The following is a 15440-nucleotide window of genomic DNA, read 5'->3' on the forward strand; positions in this document are numbered from 1 at the left end:
GGCAGGGTGGAGCGGTACATAATATTATGGGGCAGGGTGGAGCGGTACATACTATTATGGGGCAGGGTGGAGCGGTACATACTATTACGGGGCAGGGTGGAGCAGGACATACTATTACGGGGCAGGGTGGAGTTGTACATTCTATTATGGTGCATGGTGGAGCGGTATATACTATTATGGCGCATGGTAATGCGGTACATACTATTATGGGGCAGGATGGAGCGGTACATACTATTATGGGGCAGGGTGGAGCGGTACATGCTATTATGGGGCAGGGTGGAGGGGTACATGCTATTATGGGGCACGGGGGAGTGGTACATACTATTATGGTGCAGGGGGCAGTGGTACATACTGTTATGGTGCAGGGGGCAGTGGTACATACTATTATGGTGCAGGGGGCAGTGGTACATACTATTATGGGGCAGGGGGCAGTGGTATATACTATTATGGGGCAGGATGGAGCCGTACATACTATTATGGGGCAGGGTGGAGCCGTACATACTATTATGGGGCAGGGTGGAGCCGTACATACTATTATGGGGCAGGGTGGAGCCGTACATACTATTATGGGGCAGGGTGGAGCCGTACATACTATTATGGGGCAGGGTGGAGCCGTACATACTATTATGGGGCAGGGTGGAGCGGTACATACTATTATGGGGCAGGGTGGAGCGGTACATACTATTATGGATCAGGATGGACCGGTACATACTATTGTGGGGCAGGGTGAAGCAGTACATACTATTATGGGGCAGGGTGGACCGTTACATACTATTATGGGGCAGGGTGGAGGGGTACATACTATTATGGTGCAGGGGGGAGTGGTACATAGTATTATGATGCAGGGGGGAGTGGTACATACTATTATGGTGCAGGGGGGAGTGGTACATACTATTATGGTGCAGGTTGGAGTGGTACATACTATTATGGCGCAGGGTGAAGCGGTACATACTATTATGGCGCAGGGTGAAGTGGTACATACTATTATGGGGCAGGGTGGAGGGGTACATATTATGGGGCAGGGTGGAGGGGTACATATTATGGGGCAGGGTGGAGGGGTACATATTATGGGGCAGGGTGGTGCGGTACATATTATGGGGCAGGGTGGAGCGGTACATATTATGGGGCAGGGTGGAGGGGTACATGCTATTATGGGGCAGGGTGGAGGGGTACATGCTATTATGGTGCAGGGGGGAGTGGTACATACTATTATGGTGCAGGGTGGAGTGGTACATACTATTATGGGGCAGGGTGGAGCTGTACATACTATTACGGGGCAGGATGGAGCGGTACATACTATTATGGCGCAGTTTGAAGCGGTACATACTATTATGGGGCAGGGTGGAGGGGTACATGCTATTATGGGGCAGGGTGGAGGGGTACATGCTATTGTGGGGCAGGGGGGAGTGGTACATACTATTATGGTGCAGGGGGAGTGGTACATACTGTTATGGGGAAGGATGGAGTGGTACATACTATAATGGGGCAGGGTGAAGTGGTACATACTATTATGGGCAGGGTGGAGGGGTACATATTATGGGGCAGGGTGGAGGGGTACATATTATGGGGCAGGGTGGAGGGGTACATATTATTGGGCAGGGTGAAGCGGTACATATTATGGGGCAGGGTGGAGGGGTACATATTATGGGGCAGGGGTGGAGCGGTACATATTATGGGGCAGGGTGGAGCGGTGCATATTATGGGGCAGGGTGGAGCCGTACATATTATGGGGCAGGGTGGAGGGGTACATGCTATTTTGGGGCAGGGTGGAGGGGTACATGCTATTATGGTGCAGGGGGCAGTGGTATATACTATTATGGGGCAGGATGGAGCGGTACATACTATTATGGGGCAGGGTGGAGCCGTACATACTATTATGGGGCAGGGTGGAGCCGTACATACTATTATGGGGCAGGGTGGAGCCGTACATACTATTATGGGGCAGGGTGGAGCGGTACATACTATTATGGTACAGGGAGGGGTGGTACATACTATTATGGGGCAGGGTGGAGTGGTACATACTATTATGGGGCAAGGTGGAGGGGTATATACTATTATGGGGCAGGGTGGAGCCGTACATACTATTATGGGGCAGGGTGGAGCCGTACATACTATTATGGGGCTGGGTGGAGCCGTACATACTATTATGGGGCAGGGTGGAGCGGTACATACTATTATGGGGCAGGGTGGAGCGGTACATACTATTATGGATCAGGATGGACCGGTACATACTATTATGGGGCAGGATGGACCGGTACATACTATTATGGGGCAGGGTGAAGCGGTACATACTATTATGGGGCAGGGTGGACCGGTACATACTATTATGGGGTAGGGTGAAGCGGTACATACTATTATGGCGTAGGTTGGAGGGGGACATACTATTATGGTGCAGGGTGGAGGGGTACATACTATTATGGTGCAGGGGGGAGTGGTACATACTATTATGGTGCAGGGGGGAGTGGTACATACTATTATGGTGCAGGTTGGAGTGGTACATACTATTATGGCGCAGGGTGAAGCGGTACATACTATTATGGCGCAGGGTGAAGTCGTACATACTATTATGGGGAAGGGTGGAGGGGTACATATTATGGGGCAGGGTGGAGGGGTACATATTATGGGGCAGGGTGGAGGGGTACATATTATGGGGCAGGGTGGAGGGGTACATATTATGGGGCAGGGTGGAGCGGTACATATTATGGGGCAGGGGTGGAGCGGTACATATTATGGGGCAGGGTGGAGGGGTACATGCTATTATGGGGCAGGGGGCAGTGGTACATACTATTATGGTGCAGGGGGGAGTGGTACATACTATTATGGGGAAGGATGGAGTGGTACATACTATTATGGGGAAGGGTGAAGCGGTACATACTATTATGGTGCAGGGTGGAGCGGTACATACTATTATGGTGCAGGGTGGAGGGGTACATACTATTATGGTGCAGGGGGGAGTGGTACATTTTATGGGGCAGGGTGGAGGGGTACATGCTATTGTGGGGCAGGGGGGAGTGGTACATACTATTATGGTGCAGGGGGAGTGGTACATACTGTTATGAAGAAGGATGGAGTGGTACATACTATTATGGGGCAGGGTGGAGCCGTACATTCTATTACGGGGCAGGATGGAGCGGTACATACTATTATGGCGCAGGTTGAAGCTGTACATACTATTATGGGGCAGGATGGAGTGGTACATACTATTATGGGGCAGGGTGGAGCGGTATATATTATGGGGCAGGGTGGAGGGGTACATGCTATTATGGGGCAGGGTGGAGCGGTACATGCTATTATGGGGCAGGGTGGAGGGGTGCATGCTATTATGGGGCAGGGGGGAGTGGTACATACTGTTATGGTGCAGGGGGCAGTGGTACATACTGTTATGATGCAGGGGGCAGTGGTACATACTATTATGGTGCAGGGGGCAGTGGTACATACTAATATGGGGCAGGGGGCAGAGGTATATACTATTATGGGGCAGGATGGAGCCGTACATACTATAATGGGGCAGGGTGGAGAGGTACATACTATTATGGGGCAGGATGGAGAGGTACATACTATTATGGGGCAGGATGGAGCCGTACATACTATTATGGGGCAGGGTGGAGCGATACATACTATTATGGGGCAGGGTTGAGCAGTACATACTATTATGGGGCAGGATGGAGCGGTACATGCTATTACGGGGCAGGGTGGAGCTGAACATACTATTACGGGGCAGGGTGGAGTTGTACATTCTATTATGGTGCATGGTCGAGCGGTATATACTATTATGGCGCATGGTAATGCGGTACATACTATTATGGGGCAGGATGGAGCGGCGCATACTATTATGGGGCAGGGTGGAGCGGTACATGCTATTATGTGGCAGGGTGGAGGGGTACATGCTATTATGGGGCAGGGGGGAGTGGTACATACTGTTATGGTGCAGGGGGCAGTGGTACATACTGTTATGATGCAGGGGGCAGTGGTACATACTATTATGGTGCAGGCGGCAGTGGTACATACTATTATGGGGCAGGGGGCAGAGGTATATACTATTATGGGGCAGGATGGAGCCGTACATACTATTATGGGGCAGGGTGGAGCCGTACATACTATTATGGGGCAGGGTGGAGCGATACATACTATTATGGGGCAGGGTGGAGCAGTACATACTATTATGGGGCAGGATGGAGCGGTACATGCTATTACGGGGCAGGGTGGAGCTGGACATACTATTACGGGGCAGGGTGGAGTTGTACATTCTATTATGGTGCATGGTCGAGCGGTATATACTATTATGGCGCATGGTAATGCGGTACATACTATTATGGGGCAGGATGGAGCGGTACATACTATTATGGGGCAGGGTGGAGCGGTACATGCTATTATGTGGCAGGGTGGAGGGGTACATGCTATTATGGGGCAGGGGGGAGTGGTACATACTATTATGGTGCAGGGGGCAGTGGTACATACTGTTATGGTGCAGGGGGCAGTTGTACATACTATTATGGTGCAGGGGGCAGTGGTACATACTATTATGGTGCAGGGGGCAGTGGTACATGCTATTATGGGGCAGGGGGCAGTGGTATATACTATTATGGGGCAGGATGGAGCGGTACATACTATTATGGGGCAGGGTGGAGCGGTACATACTATTATGGGCCAGGGTGGAGCCGTACATACTATTATGGGGCAGGGTGGAGCCGTACATACTATTATGGGGCAGGTTGGAGCCGTACATACTATTATGGGGCAGGGTGGAGCCGTACATACTATTATGGGGCAGGATGGAGCGCTACATACTATTATGGATCAGGATGGAGCGGTACATACTATTACGGGGCAGGGTGGAGCGGGACATTCTATTACGGGGCTGGGTGGAGTTGTACATTCTATTATGGTGCATGGTGGAGCGGTATATACTATTATGGTGCATGGTAATGTGGTACATACTATTATGGCGCAGGGTGGCTAATGTCTCAGTTGTCTTGGGGTTTCGATCTGTTTTATATTTCTCACATTGGCTCTTTTTCATCTTCAGGTTTTTTCAATATATGAACATCTTTTGATATCTTCTATACAACAGAATTTTCCTGATTGACCCATCAAGGATGAAGGAAGATGCAAACAAGATAGTGGAGAGTGTAATAAAACTCAGTCGGGAGATAATCTTCTTGCTTACTGGAGAGGTGAGAGATTCTGATGATGTCATATATCATTTTCATCTATGGTAATAACACATGATGTCACTGGAGAGGGGAGAGATTCTGATGATGTCACATTACATCATTCTTATGCATGGTAAAAGCAGATGATGTCACCGGAGAGGGGATGGACTCTGGAAATGTCTGCAGTAATATTTATTACTGTCTCCGCATGTACAGGACTACATACCGATCGTAGTGAAGAAGACCTCTAGTGATGGCTGTCGGACCCCTGTGTGTGATGGATGGGGAAGACCCCTGAGCCCAATCACAGGGCCCCCACCTCACCCCCTGATACATGAGGACATCAATGTACAGAAGATTCTAGAACTCACCAGCATGATGATTGAGCTGCTGACTGGAGAGGTGACGCTGCAGGGAATGCTGGGACATTATACAGTAACAGCACTGGAGGCTTCTGGGTAATGACTGTATATTGTGTTGTCAGGTTCCTATAAGGTGTCAGGATGTCGCTGTCTATTTCTCCATAGAGGAGTGGGATTATTTAGAAGGACACAAGGATCTGTACAAGGACGCCATGATGGAGACCTGCCAGCCGCTCCCTTCACCAGGTAATAGACGGGACTACATACACGGGGACTTTATTATCTGTATGTAAAGACTGACTTCAGTGTTTGTCTGTTTCCTCCAGTTCCATCCAGTAAGAGAAGCCCACCAGAGAGATGTCCCCGTCCTCTTCTTCCACAGGACCATCAGGTAGCTGGACATGTCCCTCTGATCTGTAGAAGGCTGTGAAGCTCTTGTCTTCAGTCTTATTAGATGTCTTCTACTTGTGTGATGAGGCCGGTGGAGATGGCAGGATTACCGCTGACCGGAGACATTACATGTTGTCTGGATCTTCTCCCAGTTCTCTGGCGGTGGAGACTGCTGGTGGGAATAAGAAGCCAAGAGGTTGGATTTATATTTATCTGCTCCTTTATTTTCCCCCTCGAGACAAACAGCAGATGTGTCTGGTAGACGCTGATCTCCTCCACTGAGACAGCATGCAACGTGTCTAGCCATGCCGGATAAAGATGTGTATGAGGTTCCTGAGTGGTCATAAACCCGCCATCTAACATCCATATCCGGCTTTTAGACCTGCAGCTATGTGGCTCAGATAACTACTCCTGTTAGGTCATATTTGGTCATCATGATGATTAATGATCCTTTCTGGTCATGTAAAACCTTCCACACGACTTCTCCAACCGTCTGTTGACTTTTACAATATTTGTCTCACAGCTTTTGTATCAGAATGAAAATCTGACCAATATTAATGCTACAGATACAAATGTGAGGGGCGATCAGCGGTGTAAAGAGGAGATTCCTACAGGTAACCGCCCAGGTGAGTAGTAACCACTAAATACAGCAGAGAGGAGTCACAGATTCTCCTCAGTCAGCGGCTGCAGATGGGTTATTCTGTGGTCTGTGGGATTATTGGGGATGACAGATCCTGCAGTCCGGGCCCCGTCCTCCCAGCTGGGTTATCCTGTAAGCCTGTTAGTGGCAGTAGATATCTGACACTGACAATGGTCGGCTCTGCTGCAGCTAGAAACACCATACCAAGAGCAAAAACCACCCAAACGGCTGTTCATGTCGGGTAATTGTTAATATCTATCAAACTACTCACGACTAGTTGTCCGTCATTCCGTGTGTGATGTGTGAGTTACATGCAGAGCCTGACAGCACCTGTGATGAAAGTTATTGCTGGCTCTTAGCACCGCCCCCTGATCACATGATACCCGCTACCTCAGTTGCTATGGATACAGTATATTCTATCTGGCATTTTTGTAGTTGGTTGTGTGACAGCTGCACACCCGTATGGAGACTCCAGTAAATGGCACCTCAGAAATGTCCACATGCATAGCTGGCGGTCCATACTGACCAATAACATTGAAGCATAGTCCTTCACCGCTCTCTTCACAACTCCTGAACGTGATATTATGTCGTTTCAAGTGCTAATGCCGCCAACACCAGTCCAGCCTTCATCTTATCGTCAACCGTTGTCCAGTGTTGAAACAAACCATTGCTTTCGTGCCAACATGCCCCCACAGAGGGTCCAATGCTGCCATAAAGCTAATGCAGCTTACATGATACAGCAACAAGCCACGATGTCACCTCAGCCACCATCTGAATTTCAAAAAAAAACTTACAGCTTTTATGCAAAAGCAACGCAGCAGAGTAATAGAGCTGTGTGTGTGTGACATGCATGTGATAGAGCTGTGTGTGCGTGTAATATGCATGTAGCAGAGCTGTGTGGTACATTATTCTACCAGAAAAACGGGTACTATAATGTATTAATAATTACTAGTAGACTGTATATTAATTTCTGGTGTTTGGAAGCTGATAGTCTTGTAGTCACTTATCCTGCCTGTTATGGAAGTATGATATTACTGCAGTCACACATTCTCTCCCGGGTTCGGTAATATTCATTGGTTTCTCGCTCTACTCTAGAATGTGACTTTGAGCAGGTGATCCATTAACATTTGAGTACTTTCTCTGTCACTACCCCGACTCCGTGCCTCCTGATTACCCCAGGAGAGGCCCTTTTACAAGGGACATACATTGTTTTTAGTTGTTCACAACCCCACGCTCCTACAGAGTTTTGAGTAGTAGTCCCTTGTAAAAGCTTGCATGGACTGAATGCCTGGGCAAAGCCACTGAGTCATTCGTGTTTCAGCATAGTTGAAAACCAAACGACAGATCATTCATTGTAAACTACGGCTGTTCAGTACTGACTGACCGCTGCTTACAGTGAATGGAGAGGGGCGAGGGAGAGCAGGGAGAGAACTGTCCTCCAGTCGCCTGCCTCCCTGCTGGCTGCGCTGTCAGTGATCCAGCATTACTCGCTCCTGTGTAACTGCACAGGAGCGAGTATACACAGGGTCGAGTGTGGGGCATTGTTTGCCTGACACTCATGTCGTGTAAAAGGGCCTTTAGACTAATGGAGGATTAATAACTTAGGGCATTTTACTTGGGCTGACGAATCATTCAGATTCCCGCGATTCATACCACAGTGGAATGGCCTATTTAAACGAATGAATTTGAGCTTTGATCATTCAGTACAAATGCACAAAATTAGCTCACTATTTGTTTAACGTTACGCTGACTCTTCAGTCCGCTTAAAAAATATCGTTAGTTCGCTAGCTTCTCACGCCGTGTAAACACCCCCGCTCAGCGCATCACATAGGAGGTGAAGCACTGAACGAGAAGCGGACAAGAATCCCGTTATCCAGCGCTGAAGTCTTCCTATGTAAATGATCTGATCAAGCGCTGATGACTTTACTGGTGACGTCAGCGCTGCTCAAGTCATTTAAACGATTGTCAGCCCGTGTAAAAGGGCCATAAGTGCACACCCCGACTGAACAACAAAACAGTGATTCGTTCTCTTATCATCCATTCTTCAGTTCATGTGTGCATAAAAACACAATCGGCCCGGGTGAACAGGCAGTCATTCATCTATGAACGACTGCCTGTTTACCGTGAGTAGAGGCGAATGATCCCCGACCCGCTCCGCCTCCATTCACTAGTGCGGATCATTCTTGTGTAAAAACCCAGGAACGATCATCATTGGGATGACTAGTCCGGCATCTGCCCCCGACAGGTCGTCCCATGTAAAAGCACCCTAAGATTGTGGGTCATGTTAGTGGTGTAGATTGGGGAGAATCATATCTCCGGAATCATGAGAAAATACCGAGTCCACCGCATCCACTTCCATGTTTGTACGGCCTTTGAGTCGGCCAAAACGGATATCATCTGAATGAATAATCTCTCCTCTGCCATGTTTGATGTATGTCATTGCTTCCCTCTAGGAATCCCTTCTGGGGAGATATGACCAAAGTATTGTATTGTATAAACATGCGGACATTTCCTGCATCCAATCAGCCGGCCTCCCTCTGATGTCACCGGTAGTGTTGGGGGGACTGAAACGTCATATCACTGCCCGCCGCCGCTGCTCACCTGCTGCTGGGGCTACAGTCAGGCATTGCTGCCATTCACGCTCTGTAGCCCTTTCCTCTGTTCACTCCCTGGCTGCTGCCTGTGGGGTTCCTGCACGTTCCTGCCCGGTTTCTTAACCCCTTAAGGACCAGACACTTTTTAGAGATTTTACCCTTGTGGTGGTTAACCTGTCCTATTTTTTTTACCTTCAGCTACCAAAATTATTTTTGCTGACTTGTAGCGCATTATTTACGCCACAGGTAAACGTTGTGTGGGGGAAAAAAAACAAGAAATGTCACCCTGTCTCCCAGAAAAAAATGCAATAAAAAGCGATCAAAAAGCCGTATGTATTCTGAATTGGTGCTAACGGAAACTACAGGACATCCTGCTAAAAATGAGGCCTTGCTCAACTACGTCGACGTAAAAATAAAAAACCTATTTCGCGCAGAAGATGGCGGCAAAAAATAACTTTAAAAAATTAAATGTCTGAAAAAAAGGAGTAGTAGAATAAAAAAAAACGACACAAGTTTTTGGTATCGTAGTAATCCAACAGCCCCATAGAATAAAGGTATCATGTCACTTTTGTTGCAGTTTCTGCACCGTAGAAACAAGACGCACTGAAAAATGGCGGAATGTTGTTTTTATTTTCATTTTACTCCACTTTTCAGTACCTTATATGGTACATTAAATAACACCATTGAAAAATATAACTTGTCTCACAAAAAACAAGCCCTCATACAGCGACTTCGGGAGTTAAGATTTTTGTAAGGGCGCATTCAGACGATCATATACCGGCAGCCGGCCGATATACGGCATCTCTCTCTGCAGGGGGTAGAGGCTGGAAGAGCTGGGAGCAGTGCTCTGAGCTCCCGCCGCCTCTCTGCCTCCTCTCTGCCCCCTGCACTATTTTCAATGAGTAGGGGTGGGGGTGGAGCTAAATCACGGCACTTAGTCCCCGCCCCATCCCGCCCCTCTCATTGCAAATAGTGCAGAGGGGCGGAGAAGAGGCAGAGAGGGGGCGGGAGCTCAGATCACTGCTCCCGACTCTTCCAGCCTCTACCCCCTGCAGAAAAAGCAAAATGGAAAAGAGAAGGGCTGTGTCATTAAGGGGTTAAGGACCGGGCTATTTACTACCTTAAGGACCAGACACTTTTTAGGGATTTTACTAGAGATGAGCGAACGTACTCGTTTCGAGTAATTACTCGATCGAGTACCGCCATTTTCGAGTACTTCAGTACTCGAGTGAAAAGATCCGGGGGGCGGGAACTGGTTTTGATATATAATACGTATGGTTTTGGATTACAGGCCGCATACAGCGTCGGTTTTGGTTGGCGACGGCTTTGGGTTATTCTCTTTCGTATGTATATATTGTTGTATTCTGTAATTTTTATTCACTTGTGTATGTAATCATGTTTTTTACTATCTATGCCCCCCATGACGTCATATAAGACCTCTAGGGGACATTCACTTTTTTTTTTTTTTTTATTTGACACTTTCCCACTGTAGCTGGGGCATCCATAGGCATAGGATGCCCCTTAGGATGGCAGAGCTGGGCAGGGTCTAGTATGACCCTCTAGCTCTGCTGTAGCAGGGAACGCCGGTGGTCACATGACTCCCCGGCTCCCATAGTGAAAGTTACACTTTTACTTTCACTTTTGAGTGCATAGTGCTTATTGAGCGCTGTGTACTCGGAGAAGGAAAAGGCAGAAAGGGTTAAAAACCCCTCCTGCATTCCACTCTGGGTTATCAGCTGTCACTAACAGCTGACAGCCTGTCCTGCATCTGATTGATTGCAGAGACAGGAGGTTTAAAGCGCTACCGTAAGCCCAGGACCAGGCACCGTATATTTACCGCGCCTGGTCCCTAACTCCTTCCCGCTCCAGGATGTGCATTTACCTCCTGGAGCGTCAGGGTATGTATGAAGAGAGGTCACGGGCGACCTCTCAGCATACATAGCGGGCGTCAGCTGTTTATTACAGCTGACACTCACGGGCAATAGCCTGTGAAGCTTAGGTCCATTGAGGCCTGTGGGGGCCTAAGGTCTATGTAGACCTGGTGCTGATCTGTGAGGGACCTGGAAGCACAGAGCGGACAAGGGGTAGTTCGCCCCTTGCTCATTGCCTGTCGGGGCGAATCACCTTCATGGAAGGCCCGCTGGAGGAAGCGGTGTGCATTGCTGTGTGGACTGTGACAGACAACAGTGTGAAGTTGCATATGACATGCTGGACTGTATATATACTGAATACGCTGCTATGCTGAAATAAACGCTGGAGGAACCAGTATTTGGACTTTACCCTGTGTTTTCTGGACATCATTGTGGTGCTGCCACCCCTGGGCAGGGGAAAGCAGGCAAGAGATCCTGGGCAAGTAACCTATATATTAGGAGAGTCAGCTCAGGTAGAGAGCGGGACTGCAGTGTGAACGGCAGTCAGAGACCAAGACACAGGTATACAGTATCCAATACAGGCTTGGCCTGCGTTTATTAAAAAAGTTCACAAAATAAACAAAACACAGCGTTCGCTTTAGGCACAAACAAAATCCTGCTTCTCCAGCACTAACTAAACAGAGTCGTTCCCTGACTATACGTTACGGCTAGCTGCAGCCGCATGAACGCAAAGCATTTTGCACTAAGTCCAGTTTCTTTTGATCTTGGTCAGGAACACAGCGTCTCTTGAGACCAGCAGCTTCCAGCATACTTAGCTGCACCCGGACTCCCTCTGTCTGCAGCCTTGCGGACTTAATTGCCCAGCCTCTGCACCTGAGGAGCTTGCCTCCCCATAATAAGACCTGGAGTGGAGGGAGTGGAATGAACAGCCCCACTACCGAGCCTGCCATCCATTCCAAAAAAAACAGGCCCCAAACATGTTTTATCAAAAACATCTCCAACAACGACCTTTGCTGGAGATCACACTACATTTCCTGGTTTTCCCGAGTCCCATGTAGTGAGACACAAACTCCCTTTACTCCTAATGGGCATAATATATGAACCCAGACAAAACATAATTAACCCCTTCAGTGTCTCACTCATATATATATATATTAGTGATGGCAGCTGTAATTCCAGTGTGTATGTCATGCATTGTAATGATTGTGTACAGTGGTCACATGTTATACATAATGACATTGTGGCCAGTGATTGGATGTAGTGATCGCGGGTAGGTCTGACATCCTAAAGGCCTCATGTCCTCTAGGAAATTCGGGCCCACGTGGATTCTCCCTTTCCCGCGGACATGAGGCCTGAAAATAAGATTTACTCACCTGTCCGGACGCTGCAGATCTCCCCTCCGTTGCGTCTGAATCTTCTTTCTTCGGGCTGGCGTATGTGCTCAGCATGCTGGCAGTGTGCCGTGCGCATGCACTGTGCACTCTTTTTTTTTTTTTTCAACTCCTGCTCTCCCGCAGCAGAGCAGAAATTCAGCTACGGGTGCACCGCGGATACGAACGGCTTCCATAGGCTTCAATGGAAGCCTGGGGGGGCCGTCCGTGCAGGAAACCCGCAGGAAATGCAGCATGCTGCGGGTGATTTCCCACACGTGCGATACGCGCGGCAGGGAAAAAGGAAATCCGCAGGTATTTACTTACCTGCGGGTGTCCAATGTATCCCTATGGGCGCGGATCATGCGTGCGAGACACCTGCACGGATTTGCTAAAGCCAATTACCTAGTGGACATGAAGCCAAAACATAGAGGAACTACCCTGACCAGATTTTCATCTCATGTTCCAATCCATACAAATAAAGAGAAGAGAAAATCTGCACTTTAATATTTTCCTGTTTCTCCTCTGTACCTCCTATAATTGTATATTGTTATGTTGGATTCTTCTGGTTTTAGTATTGGTTCATATTTCTATTCAGGTGTATATACCATAGGATCAAGGATGAATGAAGACACAAACAAGATGGCGGAGAGAATAATAAATCTCACCCTAGAAATACTCGTCCAGTTTACTGGAGAGGTGAGAGATTCTGATGATGTCACTTTATATAATTCTTATCTATGGTAATAACAGATGATGTCACTGGAGAGGTGATGGACTCTGGAAATGTCTACAGTAATATTTATTACTGTCTCCCCATATACAGGATTACACAGTAGTGAAGAAGACCTCTAGTAATGGCTGCCGGGCCCCTGTATGTGATGGATGGGGGAGACCCCTGAGCCTAATCACGGGGCCCCCACCTCACCCCCTGATACATGATGACATCAATGTACAGAAGATTCTTGAACTCACCAACAAGATGATTGAGCTGCTGACTGGAGAGGTGATGCTGCAGGGAATGCTGGGACATTATACAATAACAGCACTGGAGGCTTCTGGGTAATGACTGTATATTGTGTTGTCAGGTTCCTATAAGGTGTCAGGATGTTGCTGTCTATTTCTCCATGGAGGAGTGGGAGTATTTAGAAGGACGCAAAGATCTGTACAAGGAGGCCATGATGGAGACCCGCCAGCCGCTCCCATCACCAGGTAATAGAGAGGACTAAATACACGGGGACTTTATTATCTGTATGTAAAGAATGACTTCAGTCTCTGTCTGTGTGTCCTCCAGTTCCATCCAGTAAGAGAAGCCCACCAGAGAGATGTCCCCGTCCTCTTCTTCCACAAGACCACCAGGTAGATGGAGATGTCCCTCTGATCTGTGAAGCTTTTGTCTTCAGTCTTTATAACACTCTTTGTATAAGAACAATAAAATAATCCCGCCTCTAGAAGTTGTTATTTTGCTGCAAAACTCAGCATGCAGGTAAATCTCAGGCAGATATACAAATGATCAGAGTTGTGGCAGGATTAGATGATTAGTCTTGCCACTTGAGGCCCCCAACAGTGGTTCCACCGTTGCCTTATAAGTGTCTCCCAGAGACTCCTTGTGTGTAGTGACCTCTTTTTCCCCTTGTGTAGAACTTGTTGACCCCTAGATGCCTCTACGATGGAATCAAAGAGATTTCACCCAGTTAACAGAATTGTGGTGCATTATTGGAATGCCATAAGCTGGATGGTCATATCAACAAATTTCCTGCCACCTGGGCTGCTCTGCCCAGAATGTTAGGACGTGCGGGTACCAAGGAATGTGTAAGGATGCCAACAGGCGACCGGTCTCAGGACCCCCTCAACAGACCAGAAATAAGTGAGAATCTTATGATCATTCAGCAAAAACAAGTAGCTTCTACTGTTTTGTTGTCTGCCATCTAGAGACAGTTGGCCCGTGTCTATCAGAACCATTTCTAGGCACTCGGCTGAAGAACATTTGGTATCAAGGTGCCCATTAGGTATATCTCCTTTGACCTCCACCGACCAGCACCTCATTTTTGTGTTAGTGTTGTGAATGACGAAACTAGATTGCTATGGAGTGGAATCAGGTTGTTTTCAGCGGCAAATCCAGGTTTTGCTTCAGTACTGATGACAGCTGTGTTCATGTCTAAAGACCTAGGGATGAGGGCCTTTGCTGAGGAGCAGCACACTACCCCTATTGCTTGTCTGATGGCCTGGGGGACATTGCATATGGTAGTCGGTCACCCCCAGTAGTGGTACGAGAGATAATGACTGCTCAGCGATATTTGTCAGACCATCCTATAGCCACGTGTGTTGCCTCTTATGGTAGAGCCTCCAAGAGGCATATTCCAATAGACAATGCTAGGCTTTACACAGTAAGGATGCGACAGGAATGCCCTCACAACATTCCCACTAGAGATGAGCGAGTACCAAAATGCTCAGGTCCTCGTTATACGAGTCAAGCTTTTTGTAAAATTCAAGAGCTCTATTCGAGTAACAAACCCCATTGAAGTCAATGGGAGACTCTCTGCCCCCCCCCTCTCTCTCCCCCTCTGCCCCCCCTCTGCCTCCCCCTCTCTGACCCCCCTCTCTGCCCCCCCTCTCTTCTCTCTCTCTCTCTCTCTCTCTCTCTCTCTCTAATACTCGAAGGAGCATCAAGCTCGGACAAGCATGTTAGCTCAACTGTAATTGCCACACTCCTGTGGCCTGCCTGGTCACCTGATTTATTGCCAATAGAAGATGTATAGGACCATCTGGATTGCCAACTTCGACAGCCTATGAGTTTGTACGATCTACAGACTCAGAGCTAATGCACTGTGATATGCTGGTTGATACAACACAGAACCTGTATGCCTCCATGCCCACCCGTATCACATCTTGTGTCAAAGCTAGAGGCAGCCAAATGGGGTATTAGAGCCTCCATGCCCACCCGTATCACATCTTGTGTCAAAGCTAGAGGCAGCCAAATGGGGTACTAGAGCCTCCATGCTGCCCGTATCACATCTTAAATTCAAGCTACAGGCGGTACAACAGGGTACTATAAGCCTC

At 48.2% G+C, this 15440-nt stretch overlaps 1 protein-coding gene across 1 annotated transcript in view; it reads left to right on the forward strand.

Annotated features, from left to right (window-relative positions):
• Positions 1 to 15440, forward strand: part of LOC136629087 (zinc finger protein 850-like) — a 131652-nt gene that overhangs the window by 98545 nt on the left and 17667 nt on the right. Inside the window, exons 10-15 of the mRNA XM_066605202.1 lie at positions 5842 to 5906; positions 6429 to 6531; positions 12979 to 13079; positions 13207 to 13386; positions 13469 to 13592; positions 13675 to 13739. Coding sequence (XP_066461299.1) covers positions 5842 to 5906; positions 6429 to 6531; positions 12979 to 13079; positions 13207 to 13386; positions 13469 to 13592; positions 13675 to 13739 — 638 coding nt within the window. The remainder of the gene's footprint in view (positions 1 to 5841; positions 5907 to 6428; positions 6532 to 12978; positions 13080 to 13206; positions 13387 to 13468; positions 13593 to 13674; positions 13740 to 15440) is intronic.

Source organism: Eleutherodactylus coqui, chromosome 5 (assembly GCF_035609145.1).
Source record: "Eleutherodactylus coqui strain aEleCoq1 chromosome 5, aEleCoq1.hap1, whole genome shotgun sequence".
In the NCBI taxonomy this organism is placed as follows: domain Eukaryota; kingdom Metazoa; phylum Chordata; class Amphibia; order Anura; family Eleutherodactylidae; genus Eleutherodactylus; species Eleutherodactylus coqui.